The following is a 12,543-nucleotide window of genomic DNA, read 5'->3' as shown; positions in this document are numbered from 1 at the left end:
CTCACGAACTGTGAGATCGTGACCTGAGCTGAAGTCGGGCGCTTAAGTGACTGAGCCACCCAGGTGTCTCAAGAATATGTAATCTCTTTAGCTAAGAGCTGACATTCACCTCATGGTCAGGCCTTCAGGGATGGGGCTGTGTTGCATGGGAGGGAGAGGAGAGGCTATGTGAGGCTTCACCTTATTCTGTGCCTCAGTTTCCCACCTTGTAAAGTAGGGGCTGTGTGCCCTTCTCTCTAAGAGCCACAGTATATTTTGCTCAGCATCTCATCTGTTGGTGTCATTGAGGGCAGGACACATGTACAAATGCAGACACACACACACGTATGTGCTAGGAACGCATGTTCCCAGCTCAGAAAAATAATTGAAACACTGCTGTGTATGTTTTCACTCGCAGTGTTGGGATTTATATCACTCTCATACCTGTCTTGCTTCTGGAACTCTCTGTAGCCCCAAAGGACAATGGACTAAGGACTGTTGAGCCCATTGCCTTTTTTTCCCTCCTTATTTTAAATGACAGATGTTGCTAAATTTAAGCAGCTAAATGTTTCTCACTATTAAATTTTTTTCATCTTTAGTTAGTCTTTATTGAGAGTTTTCTTTCAAAAATTTACAGTAAATACAGATCTATGTTGAAGCTCTCTGCATTGGTGAGAAGTCTAACACTAATTTTCAATAAATGTCCTTTTAGTTACTTTGTAGAGTTTTTCTAGTATCAGATCAGCTAGCGAAGACTTTCTTATTCTGGACTTCCTTTAATATATTACACGAGTTTGTTCTTCTGCAAGTGAATTGCTCTGAAAAAGAAAATGTACTTGTTTGTTCTATTAAGCATTTTAACTAAGACTCCTGCTGCCCTGTTGACAGCGTCTTTCATTTAAAACTCCTTCTCCGTTGAAGAACTAAGGTCCTGGGAAGTGCAGAGATAACATTTACCTCATCCCAGGTTCAGCTATCCCACCTCGAAAAGAAAGTCTAAATTATTTGTAGTAGTTAATTTACTTTTGATATTTCTATATTGACACATAGTATTTTTCTGTAAATAATATCAGTCATCCAACCTAACTTAAAGGCTTTTAAATGGTTAAAGATTCTTAATCCTTCAGATAAAGGTGTAAAGCTCTTGTTGTATTTTGCCTAATTAGGAATGTTTTCTCAGCTTCTATAGTATTTACATTAATGATGACTGGCTTTCACTCCAGTCTACACCTTTTAAACATCTACTCCATTTAACTTTTTTTGTCCTGGGAGTCATGACTTCAGTTAATGAAAAGGCAGAAGCTAGTCTGAATTTTTGCTTGACTACTAAGGATTTGAGTAGATCTATGTTATTTTGTGGGGTGACATTATAAATCTTTGGTTCAAAAGAAACAGTAGGATTTTATTTCTAGAATTATCCCTAAGGCAGAATCTCTAATAGTCACAATTACTATGAAACTCCTTAATTCACCCTGCAAGTAGTTTGTATCAATTAGGCTAAATTTGTTAATATTTCTCTGAGACCCCAACTTTATCTTTTCAGTTTTTGTGTTTGTTTTTTTTTTTTTTTTTGCTCTTGCAGGTCTCATCACCACCCAGGTGGCTGATTATTAGAAAAACATGGCTTCACATTCTCGGGCTGAGGCAGGAGGGTGATCAGGAACATTCTGGGCATTCACTCGTTCCTGCTGTAGTCAGCTTGCCTGGGCTCTTCTGAGCCCATTGGCAGCTTCTGTTGCCCGTCAATAGCCTCTAAATTCCAGGAGATGCCACACTATTTAAATTGATTTTCTCTTTGAAAACCTTACAGCTGTTCTTGCTAACTAGGAATGTTTAAGTCCAAGTGCACTGTATCTTGTGACTGTGTTGTAATGCCTTTGTATTTGTATGTGCTGCCCCAATAGGAATAACTTGACTGTTATCGACATGATTGGCGTGGAAGGGTTTGGAGCGAGAGAGTTACTGAAAGTGGGCGGAAGGCTTCCTGGTTCGGGAGGTTCTCTCAGGTTCAAGGTGCCCGAGTCCACGCTGATGGATTGCCGGCGACGTGAGTTCATGGGTGTGGCACTCAGATGGGGCAGGCTTGGTGCTAAAGCCAAGAGCAAAAGGATTCTATAGGAAGATTCTTTATAAATTTATAGTAAATTCATTGCATTGATGCAAATAATTGAATCAGGCAAACGTTTAGCATATATAAGCCTTTACTTTATAAAAATAGCCTTAGATATTTAACCCATCTTACTTAATACATACATAAAAAGTGTAATTGCTGAATTATCAGTATAGTGTCAAATACTTAAGATAAATAGTAAGAGGCTACATCATCATAAAAAGATCACACCATGGGGCGCCTGGGTGGCTCGGTCGGTTGGGCGTCCGACTTTGACTCAGGTCATGATCTCACAGTTCGTGGGTTTGAGCCCCGCGTCGGGCTCTGTGCTGACGGCTCGGAGCCTGGAGCCTGCTTCGGATTCTGTGTCTCCCTCTCTCTCTGCCCCTTCCCCGCTCATGCTCTGTCTCTCTCTGTCTCTCAAAATGAATAAACGTTAAAAAAAAAAAAGATCACCCCAAAATGCTGAATGGAGACAAGACTAAAGATTTCTAAGCAGTAGAACTCTATGCAGTAATGGAAATGCTCAGTGTCTGTGTCATCCAGTACAGCAGACACTAGCCTCATGTGGTTACTGAGCACTTAAAAATATAGGTAGTGTGACTTAGAAAATAAGTTTTTAAATTTTTTTTAATGTTTATTCTTGAGAGACAGAGCATAAGTGGGGGAGGGGCAGAGAGAGAGGGAGACACAGAATCCGAAGCCAGTCTTCAGGCTCAGCTGTCAGCACAGAGCCCAACGCGGGGCTCGAACTCACAGACCGCGAGATCATGACCTGAGCCAAAGTCCGACGCTTAGCCGACTAAGCCACCCACGCACCCCGAAAATCACTTTTTGAATTTACCTAATTTTAATTTAATTTAAAGTAGCCACGTATGTCTAGTGGCTACTGTATTAGACATAGAAGATTTAGAAATTTACATAAATGTTCCATTAGATATTTCCAAACTGTGCGTGTATTTAAGTTAAATACTTCTAAATTATTTATATTAGGTTCAAGAACTTTCTCAGGAACTAAAACAAAAATCAAACAATAGATATAAAATGTTTTTCGTAAATTCTGTCTTGTTTCCTATATAATTTTGAATTTCTGGAACACACTGAAAGCATTTTAATAGCACTGTGCTTCCTGTGGAGAAATCTGATTAGTGAAAACTATTGGATAATTTTGTAGCACTATTTAATGTCTCATTAGAATTTTTTTAATAAAACTATGCTAAATGAGCATTGAGTTTGAAGCGATTTATTAACCATTTGCATTCAGCATTCATCACAATTCATTTTTTCTTTCATTCATTCAGTAATTTAGAGTTGACCTTGAAATATAGAATTAAGGAGTATTATAAAAACTATAGAACCAGATAAGATATTAGTCCCTTTATGGAAAAGATTGTGGGTTGTAAATTTATGGGAGTAATTTAAAATTGTGGTAATTCTTTCTTTTTTAAACTCCCTATATAAAATGTGCTCTCATTTTTTTTGCAGGGACTTGGTGACTTACTTCCTCTGAATGTAGTGGGTGTTTGAGTCATGTTTCTAGAAGCACACACACTTGCTCTTAACTGGTCCCTGTTCAATGTGAAGATACTGGGAGCAAAGTGTGCATAGTGCCTAGGGATATCCAAACTATTTGGCTTCTGAAAAGAATAAACTTCTAACCTTAACCTTTTAAAAAAAAACAACATTTAAGTTTATTTTGAGAGAGAGAGAGTACGTGAGCATGTGCAGGGGAGGGGCAGAGAGAGAGAGAGAGAGAGGGAGAGAGAGAATCCCAAGTGGGCTCCACACTGTCAGCACAGAGCCTGACGCGGGGCTTAATCTCATGAACCTGTGAGATCATGACCTGAGCCAAAATCAGGAGTTGGACACTTAACTGACTGAGCCACCCAGGCATCCCTAACCTTAACCTTCACTAAGTAAAAGAACAAAGAAGAGATTTTGATTACTGTTGGTACCTAGGAAGGTCATTTAACTTAAAAATCTTGATTAGTTAAATGTTTTTATTGTATCCTGGTAGTATAAGAAAATCTGTAACTGTTCTAGAAATTAGATAGAAGTCATACTTTGAGCTTATATTGAATTTTTTTTCACATTTTAATAATACATGTCATAGTTTTTTGATTCAATAAATTATGCTAAGTAAATTTTGCAGTTCGTATACACTAAATATTACTTTCTGTCCTCACTAGAACTGAAAGACAGCAAGCAAATTTTATCTATTACAAAGAACTTTAAAGTTGAGAATATTGGACCACTTCCTATAACTGTGACATCTCTGAAAATTAATGGGTATAATTGCCAAGGTTATGGATTCGAAGTGCTAGATTGTCATCAATTTTCCCTGGCCCCAAACACATCCCGAGATATCAGCATTGTGTAAGCATTGAGTTTTAACCTCATTTAAGTTTTGTGGCGCATTTAATAATGTGGGGGTGGAGGGACCTTTTTCCATTGGTAAGACATGTTAAGTTGTTTTTATATAAATACTTATGGTAAGTAAGAAATTTGGCTGCTATTGTGATTACTTTGTTTTGTGCCTGGAATTAAAAGAATCAAGTTCATAAAGATGAGTCTTTTGTTACCAGGTTTACTCCTGACTTTACCTCTTCCTGGGTCATTCGTGAGCTGACTCTTGTGACTGCAGCAGACCTAGAATTTCACTTCACTCTCAATGTGACCCTCCCTCATCACCTGTTGCCTCTGTGTGCCGACGTGGTTCCAGGACCCAGCTGGGAGGAGTCGTTTTGGAGGCTCACAGTCTTCTTTGTCAGGTATGCTCCCGCCTTTGGACGAGTTGCAAGAAACTGTCTATTGCCTGGGTGTAAGAGCTTATGAATAGTCAAATAGCATATTCAAAGCATCTGAATTGAGTGAAATTTGTATTTCTTTGCGAACCCTGATACACATGAAGTAGACAAAGTAGTAACTGATAAACTTTAAGATAATAGTAAATGAATTGTAAGAGATTCATGGGACCTAGAAGTATCATAGACCATTGTGCTCCATATGTTTTCACTGGCCGTCACAGGGGAAGATACGACTTTGACTCCTGTTGGCCCAGTGCAGTGGCAATTTGAGATTGGAAGACTAGAACCACCCTTTTAGATTTTATCATGAAAGTGCTTTTAAATTTTTTTTTTTAATGTGTATTTATTTTTGAGAGAGACAGAGACAAAATGCGAGTGGGTTGGGGCAGAGAGAGAGAGGGAGACACAGAATCTGAAACAGGCTCCAGGCTCTGAGCTGTCAGCACAGAGCCCGACGCAGGGCTCGAACTCACGAGCTGCGAGATCATGACCTGAGCCGAAGTCGGACGCTCAAGTGACTGAGCCACCCAGGCGCCCCACAAGTGCTTTTAAAAATGGAATTGGAATGTCAAACTTACAAGTATGCACATTTTTAGAAACTTGGGTTTTTTTTTTTTAATCTTTAATATCAGAAAGTATGATATCATACATCTTAGGGAATCCCAATACCACATCTTTAGACATTTTGCATCAAACATCCACTGCTCTTCTGTAAGAGAGCTGGTCTTTTTAATGCCAGTCAGAACCATGCAGTAATGAACCCCATTGCTTTCTTCCTCAGTTTGTCCCTGTTGGGTGTGATTTTAATAGCCTTCCAACAAGCACAGTACATTCTTATGGAATTCATGAAAACAAGACAGAGGCAAAATGCTAGCTCATCTTCGCAGCAAAACAATAGTTCGATGGATGTAATTAGCTCCCATTCTCACAAGTAAGAATTTCTGTGTGTGTGTGTGTGTGTGTGTGTGTGTGTGTGTGTGTGTGTGTGTTGGGGGGGAAGGGGCTCTCACCTTTGATATTACTTCGTTCTGATTTTATTTTAAGGTGATATAAATACTATTCTGAGTCCAGGTTTAGATTCGTAAAATTTTCTTTAAGTCATTGAGGCTGTAATAGTCCTTTTACAATAAGATAGACTTCATATAAGGACTTAGTTTGTAAAACCCAGGGGGCTTTGGAAGAAGGAAAGATAGAACTCCCCAGTACACACAGTACCGATGGCCACTTCTTTCTCACGGCTTTAGAAACAGAGGGGTAGGGTTTGATTCCACTTGGCTTGATGTTAAATGTTTTTCTTCCTCCACTCAGGAGCAATTGTAAGAACTTTCTTGATACCTATGGCCCCTCTGATAAAGGCAGAGGGAAGAGCTGTCTTCCAGTAAACACTCCACAAAGCAGGATCCAGAACGCAGCAAGGAGGAGCCCCGGTACCTACGGTCATTCTCAGAAGAAGCACAAGTGCTCAGTCTATTACAGCAAACACAGACCTAGCCCACCTGTTGCCAGCAGTGCCAACACTGCTGCTGAGGAGAGACAGACTCCAGCCCTGGGCAGCCCCGTGTCTGCCCCTAGAGAGGACGTGTGCACTGATGTTATGGGTGAGAACTGGATAAACCTCAAATACGCAAGTGGCATAAATGTCAACCTGCAAAAGAATTTAACCCTTCCCAAAAACTTACTGAATAAAGAAGAAAACACACTGAAAAACACAGTTATGGTCAATCATCCTTCTTCAGAATGTCATATGAAGGAGGAAATACAGACATGTATGTTTCCTAAGGAAACGGATATTAAAACTTCAGAAAACATAGGTGAACTCAAGGAGAGAGAGCTCTGTTCTCTGAAGACCTCTAAGAAACTACCTGAAAATCACTTGTCAAGAAGTGCACCTCAGTACCAGTCAGACTTGCCAGAGATTTCCGGGAAGAATAATGGTAATCTTTTCATCCTCCTGGATGACTTTTCTCTCCGGTTTGTCTTCGGTCTGTTTTTTTAACAGAATTTGTTCTCACTTGTGACTTTAGGTTTAATCATGGATGCTGAATTTTTAGTTCTTGCACAGAGTTAAAGCAAAGGTGTAAATGTTGAAGTACGGTTTGCAAAATGAAAAGCTTAGGAGGAGGCACCACATTTTTAGAATGTCGTGGCTAAGAAGTATACTTTTAGTACATGTGTTTAGAGGGTTGGGAATGTCATATTTTATTGGGAGGATATGGACACCACTTTCTAATTATTTTATATCTTGGATTTTCAGACTATTTGTGAAAATTAATCTGCTCATAAAATGTTTCTGACCGAACAAAACTTACCAACTTTTTATATTTAACAGCTGCTACCGTCTCATGTTCCCTGGTCCTGATTCTTGTCTAATTGTGTCCCTTGGTTAAAAAAGACAGATGTTCTCTTAGAGCAAAGGCGGTTAGTGAAAGCGTAGGCAGGACTGGACTCAGAAAACTACCTATATGTAACATTGTCGTGAAGCTTTAACTGACCCCTTTGGCTTTTGGCATAAGAGCCCGTGCTTATTTTTCTTAGTCGTTCTGATCATCTTAATATGCACATTTCTGTACCTGGTAAAAGTCAGATTTTGGACACTTTTTAATCTGGAAAAATCAGTCACCTTTGATCTTATTAAAACATCTAATGTGTTTCACTCCCTGTTACTGTAGAGGGGATAGAGAAATATTATGGATTGGTCAGTTTCTGATGAGTTGTATGCATGTAGTTAAAAACCCGAAGTGAATTTTATGTGTTCCATAAAAGGACGTCTCTAACTTCAAAGCTGGAGTCCTCCGAGCGAGTGGAGCAAGGTCAGGCAACTGCACATGTATTCCTGGTGCGTCTTGTTCCAACCAGTTTGTACCGTTTCCCTGGTATCCGTGCACGTATTTGAGGTGGAATCATGTCTGCAGGGTTGACGCCGTCCCCTGTGTTCTGTCCACCCGGCGTGTGAGCACGCACTCCGGATGAAGCATTCAACCAGATCCTCAAATGATAGCATACTTGGTCTGAGGATGTTTTGTGGTAGGGCAGGGGGCTGCCTATTGTTCCATTTCCATGGGGCCCAGGCTGCAAAACATTTGTGAAAGTGAGATTAGGGGTGAATCCTACCAGGGTTTTCCTTGTTTGGTATTATTTAGGCCTGAGCACAGGATCTAACATAGGCTGACTTTACGTAAGCCTAAAACCATAGTTGTTTGAGGTGCTTCTGTGGCCCCTTGCGTCCACTAGTCATCTGCATAAATGTGCCTGCAGAGTGCAGTGGCCATGGCCTTGTGGATAGATAGATGGGAAGGACCTTTTGCTGCACTGCAGTACTTTGAAGTGGGTTAAAATGTGGAGACGTGGGCCCAAAGTGCAGCGCTAGAGTGGGTCAGAGGATTCACATTTGTGCTTCAGGTCCCTCCTGTCCAATACTTGATGTTTAATGCCCATAGTGGAGCATAGATGGCCATGTAGTAATACTTCAGCAAGTGTGCGTGAACTTCGTATTGGAGGTCCAGAAACAAAGGACTTGCTTGTATCATCATAGATGTCATTCCTGCCCAGAATCTTTCCCTTCTGTGCAGATTGCTAATCTGTGTTTTAAATGGAAACAAGTATCTCTCAATAAGAAGTCTTTAAAAACTGCTCTTTGGTTAGATCAGTAATATGTTAAGTGGTATCCGGGTGATTGTTGATCAGATCAAGTAAGGACTGATGAAAGAACTTTGGCTTTCCACCATGTTCTGACCAGCAAACTTAGAGGTGCTAATTCACAGTGCTGGATTTCTCTCCGGAATTAGTATGTCAGCAGGAGATTCCTCGCAGGGAAAGCCATTCATTGACATGTGTTTTGTTCTGTTTTCTGTTCACAGCACTATTCTAGGAAAATATCAAAGAGGTTAAAAAAATTAGGTTGCCTGCCATCCATTTACAATGTAGACATTTTAAAGAATTGACAATTTTAAAAATAAGAAAGGACTGAGAATTCTAGAGGAAGATATTTGTAGTTTGAAGATAGGATTTGGAGTTTTTTTTAGTAATGTCAAGGGCTTGGGGTGCTTTTATCAGATTTTAAAGGAAAGCATTGTAATAAGCTGGCAGATGGTGAACAGGCATATAATTGGCAGGGAGTCCATAACGTGTGAAGAATGCTCAAGGATGAGAAAACCATTTGTATATGAGAACTCTCCAAATTTTCACTTCCAACTTTGAGCGTTGGTTCTTTTTTTGCTTTGAAAAGTGTTTTACTTTGTGAAAAACGTGTTTTCGTCACAAAATCATTCTAGAACCTGAAGAAAACAGCTTCTGTGTTAATAGTTGAACTTAGCCTGCCGGCTGGTTGGGAATCCCAGGTCCCTCCACCTCGTTTCCTGTGTGGCCCACTAGAATGGGGAATTTCTGTTTGCTCAGGGGAAAGCAGCTAGTGTGTTTGCCACATCCTAGCTCCTTCTAAAGTACACAAATGTTCCATAGAGGCAAATTCAGTGATAAGATTGCTTTTGGAAAAAGGGGAAGGGGGCAGGCGGTCTGTCTCCTAAGAGTGCCTGAAGTGCTTTTATTAACCTGACAGACCTCCTTGAGGCATGTGAGGAAGTTTGCCTTCTCCTATTCTGAGGCTTTTTAATTTTTCCTGAGGGTGACATATTGTGTGAGAAAAAAATATTCCAAGGTGAATATTAATGGCTCTGGCACTACATGCTCAGTTTTGTTGTTGAAAAACACAGAATTTATTTTCTGAATAAAAGAAATGTGTCTCACCCCCTTCCTGTTCTTTCTGCGGCCTTCTTCTGAGAGGCCTTGTAGTAAGTCATAAATTAAAATTCCCCATACACAGGAAGTCTGTTGACAGATGCTTCAGAGCTCTGTTTTCACACACAGTTTTCTTGGCATCCACCTGTCAAACCACAGCTCAATTTTTCAAACATTTGTTACGTATTCCAGAGTCTTTTGAGCGTCTGACAAGAGTAGAGCTCTGTGTGTAACGTAAATGATCTTTTAAATATGTCTCTTTTCAAATGTGTATTATTTTTAAATTGTGTGATCACAATTCTAGATCTGTATTTGACCGTACAATTAAAAAATAATGATCTCTGGAATTAAGGCTAAAGACACACAGCAGGCCTCAGCACTATGAAAGAGGAATAGTCAGCCAATTATTTTATTGCTTTCTTTCTTTTAATGTCTATTTCTGAGAGACAGGGCGTGCGCGAGAGAGAGCAAGCAGGGGAGGGGCAGAGAGAGGGGGGAGACACAGAATCTGAAGCAGGCTCCAGGCTCTGAGCTGTCAGCACAGAGCCCGATGCGGGGCTTGAACCCACAGACCATGAGATCATGACTTGAGCTGAAGTTGGAGGCTTAACCAAGTGAGATACCTAGGCGCCCTTTTATTGCTTTCTGCTTATAACAATGTAAAGGATAATAAACTTTTAAATTGAATAATACCCTAAGCCTTGGAATTAACAATACATGGAAGATGTCACTGAATAGACACTCCAAATTTCTGAAATACGAATATTTGAAAAATTCAAATAGTCTCATTTTACTTATAGATACTAATACCTTGAAGATTAGCTTTTACTCAAAATATAACACTTGATTAGATTTGATACCATAAAAGTTTAAGCAGGATTCTAGTTGAGTTCACTTGTTCCCTGTTTTATTTGTTTTTTATCTTTGTGGCTCAAACACTGGCTCTGTGAAATGGGTATAAGAAAGTTGTATAACACTGTAAGTAAGTAAGCGTGCCTAATAAGATGACTTTGATGGCTCCATTTAGTAAATGAATTTCTAAATTCTTAGATATTGTCATGTTAGAGTTTCTCAAAGACTCAATGAAGAACTTGTTACTAGAATTGCCTTTACTAAAAAAAATTTTTAAAAAAGTGGGGGGGGGGGCGCCTGGGTGGCTCAGTCGGTTAAGTGTCCGACTTTGGCTCAGGTCGTGATCTCGCGGTCCGGGAGTTCGAGCCCCGCGTCAGGCTCTGTGCTTGACAGCTCAGAGCCTGGAGCCTGTTTCAGATTCTGTGTCTCCCTCTCTCTGACCCTCCCCCGTTCATGCTCTGTCTCTCTCTGTCTCAAAAATAAATAAAACGTTAAAAAAATAAAATAAAAAAAAGTATTGCTTTTACTGTTTGTCCTGATTCCCAGCCCCACAGAAGGTGTTACTAAGTGCTTTAGCACTTTTGGGGATAGTTCAGTGTTGGATATTAACTTTGGATCCTTCCTGAGAAAGTTTGACGACTAATACTTTTAGTGCTGTTCTTGGCCGGAAGAACACGTAAGGAAATCCATTTTCTCACGAATTAAGACTCTAGGAAAGTTAGCGGCACATTTTTTGGGAGAATGTATGTGTTCTGTTTTATATGTATGGTTTCCAGAATCCGAAGGGATGTCCTTATTTATGATTTCTTTTTCTGTTTTGGATCCTGCCTCCTTTGTTCTTGGCTCTTTCCTTTACCACTTCATCATGGTGGATATTTTCCTCTGTAGTTGTCTGAACACCCAATTTGTGTCTTAGAGCAATTAATGCTTCCCAGCGTTTTTATAGTTCTGTGATACTTACCATTTTCCATTAACAAAATAAAAGCATGCTTCCCTTGTAAGTGTTATTTGTAAGATGTATATATCTTGCTTTGAGTGAGTTCAGCTTCAGAATTTCAGAATCAGGAGGGATTGAACTGCTCATTTCATTTTCCGGGCACAGACTTTTCCTGCACCAGGTCCCAAAGCAGGGCCGGACTGGAGCCCCTGCTGAGGTGAGGTCAGGCTTGCATCACCAAGCCTGCAGCCTGCTTCCTTGTGAAATAGCTGCCGGGCCGTCTAAACTTTCTCAGATTGCAAAGGTATGGTAAGGGAAGTCTCAGTTCAAGAAAAAAAGAGAAGGTATTGAAATGCTTTGTTTCATATTAGAACACTGAGGCCAGTTTTTGTGGGGTTGACGTTGCTTTGACTTTATTTTGAAGTAAGGGATGGAAGAAGAAATACACTTAGGCATGAAATCACTTGAAAGAAAAGTAGGAAAATCATGTTTTCACATGAGGTTTCTACCAGCACCAGCTTTTTTGCCCTGTGATTCATCTGCTCGTTTACAGGGTACAGGCCCTGGTTGCTGGGGGCAGGTGCGCCCCGACTGGGAGGAGGACCTGCCCTGAAACGGGTCATGTAGTTTTGGTGGGGGATTCTTTCCATTTATAGGTCTTCTGATTTCATCTTTGTAGCAGTCGGGGCAGGCGGAGAAAGTGGTATTTTCATTTTATAACTAAGGAAACTGAAGAAACTCAGGCAACTTTAAGAGATTTACTTTGAAAACTAATAAGGGACTGGGTCATGACTGGAAGCCAAGGCCTTTACCCCTCTTTCCCCTCACCAGCTTCAAAAAAATTGGGGTAAAATAGGCATAACATAAGATTTACCATTTTAATTATAAAGCTCCTTGGCATTAAGTACATTCACATTGTTGTGCAACCATCACCACCATCCGTTTCCAGAACCTTTTCACTGTCATGAAAAGAAACTCTATACCCATTAAGCAGTGAGTACCTCTACCCTCTCCCGCCAGCCCATCTCTATGAATTTGACGACTCTAGGTCCCTCACACAAGGAGAATCGTATAGTATTTCTCTTTGGGGGACTGGCTTATTTCATTTAGCCTCAGGTCTTCAG

At 40.2% G+C, this 12,543-nt stretch overlaps 1 protein-coding gene across 2 annotated transcripts in view; it reads left to right on the top strand.

The window, feature by feature from the left end:
• Window positions 1-12,543, top strand: part of TMEM131L (transmembrane 131 like) — a 167,794-nt gene that overhangs the window by 123,442 nt on the left and 31,809 nt on the right. For both annotated transcript variants that reach the window (XM_027067612.2, XM_027067606.2), the window contains exons 21-25: window positions 1,884-2,026; window positions 4,279-4,465; window positions 4,675-4,860; window positions 5,678-5,827; window positions 6,205-6,830. In XM_027067612.2, the coding sequence (XP_026923413.2) occupies window positions 1,884-2,026; window positions 4,279-4,465; window positions 4,675-4,860; window positions 5,678-5,827; window positions 6,205-6,830 (1,292 nt within the window). The remainder of the gene's footprint in view (window positions 1-1,883; window positions 2,027-4,278; window positions 4,466-4,674; window positions 4,861-5,677; window positions 5,828-6,204; window positions 6,831-12,543) is intronic.

This window comes from Acinonyx jubatus, chromosome B1 (assembly GCF_027475565.1).
Source record: "Acinonyx jubatus isolate Ajub_Pintada_27869175 chromosome B1, VMU_Ajub_asm_v1.0, whole genome shotgun sequence".
NCBI lineage: Eukaryota > Metazoa > Chordata > Mammalia > Carnivora > Felidae > Acinonyx > Acinonyx jubatus.
The sequence above is the reverse complement of the archived record's forward strand: the minus strand, read 5'-3'. Positions and strand labels throughout refer to the sequence as shown.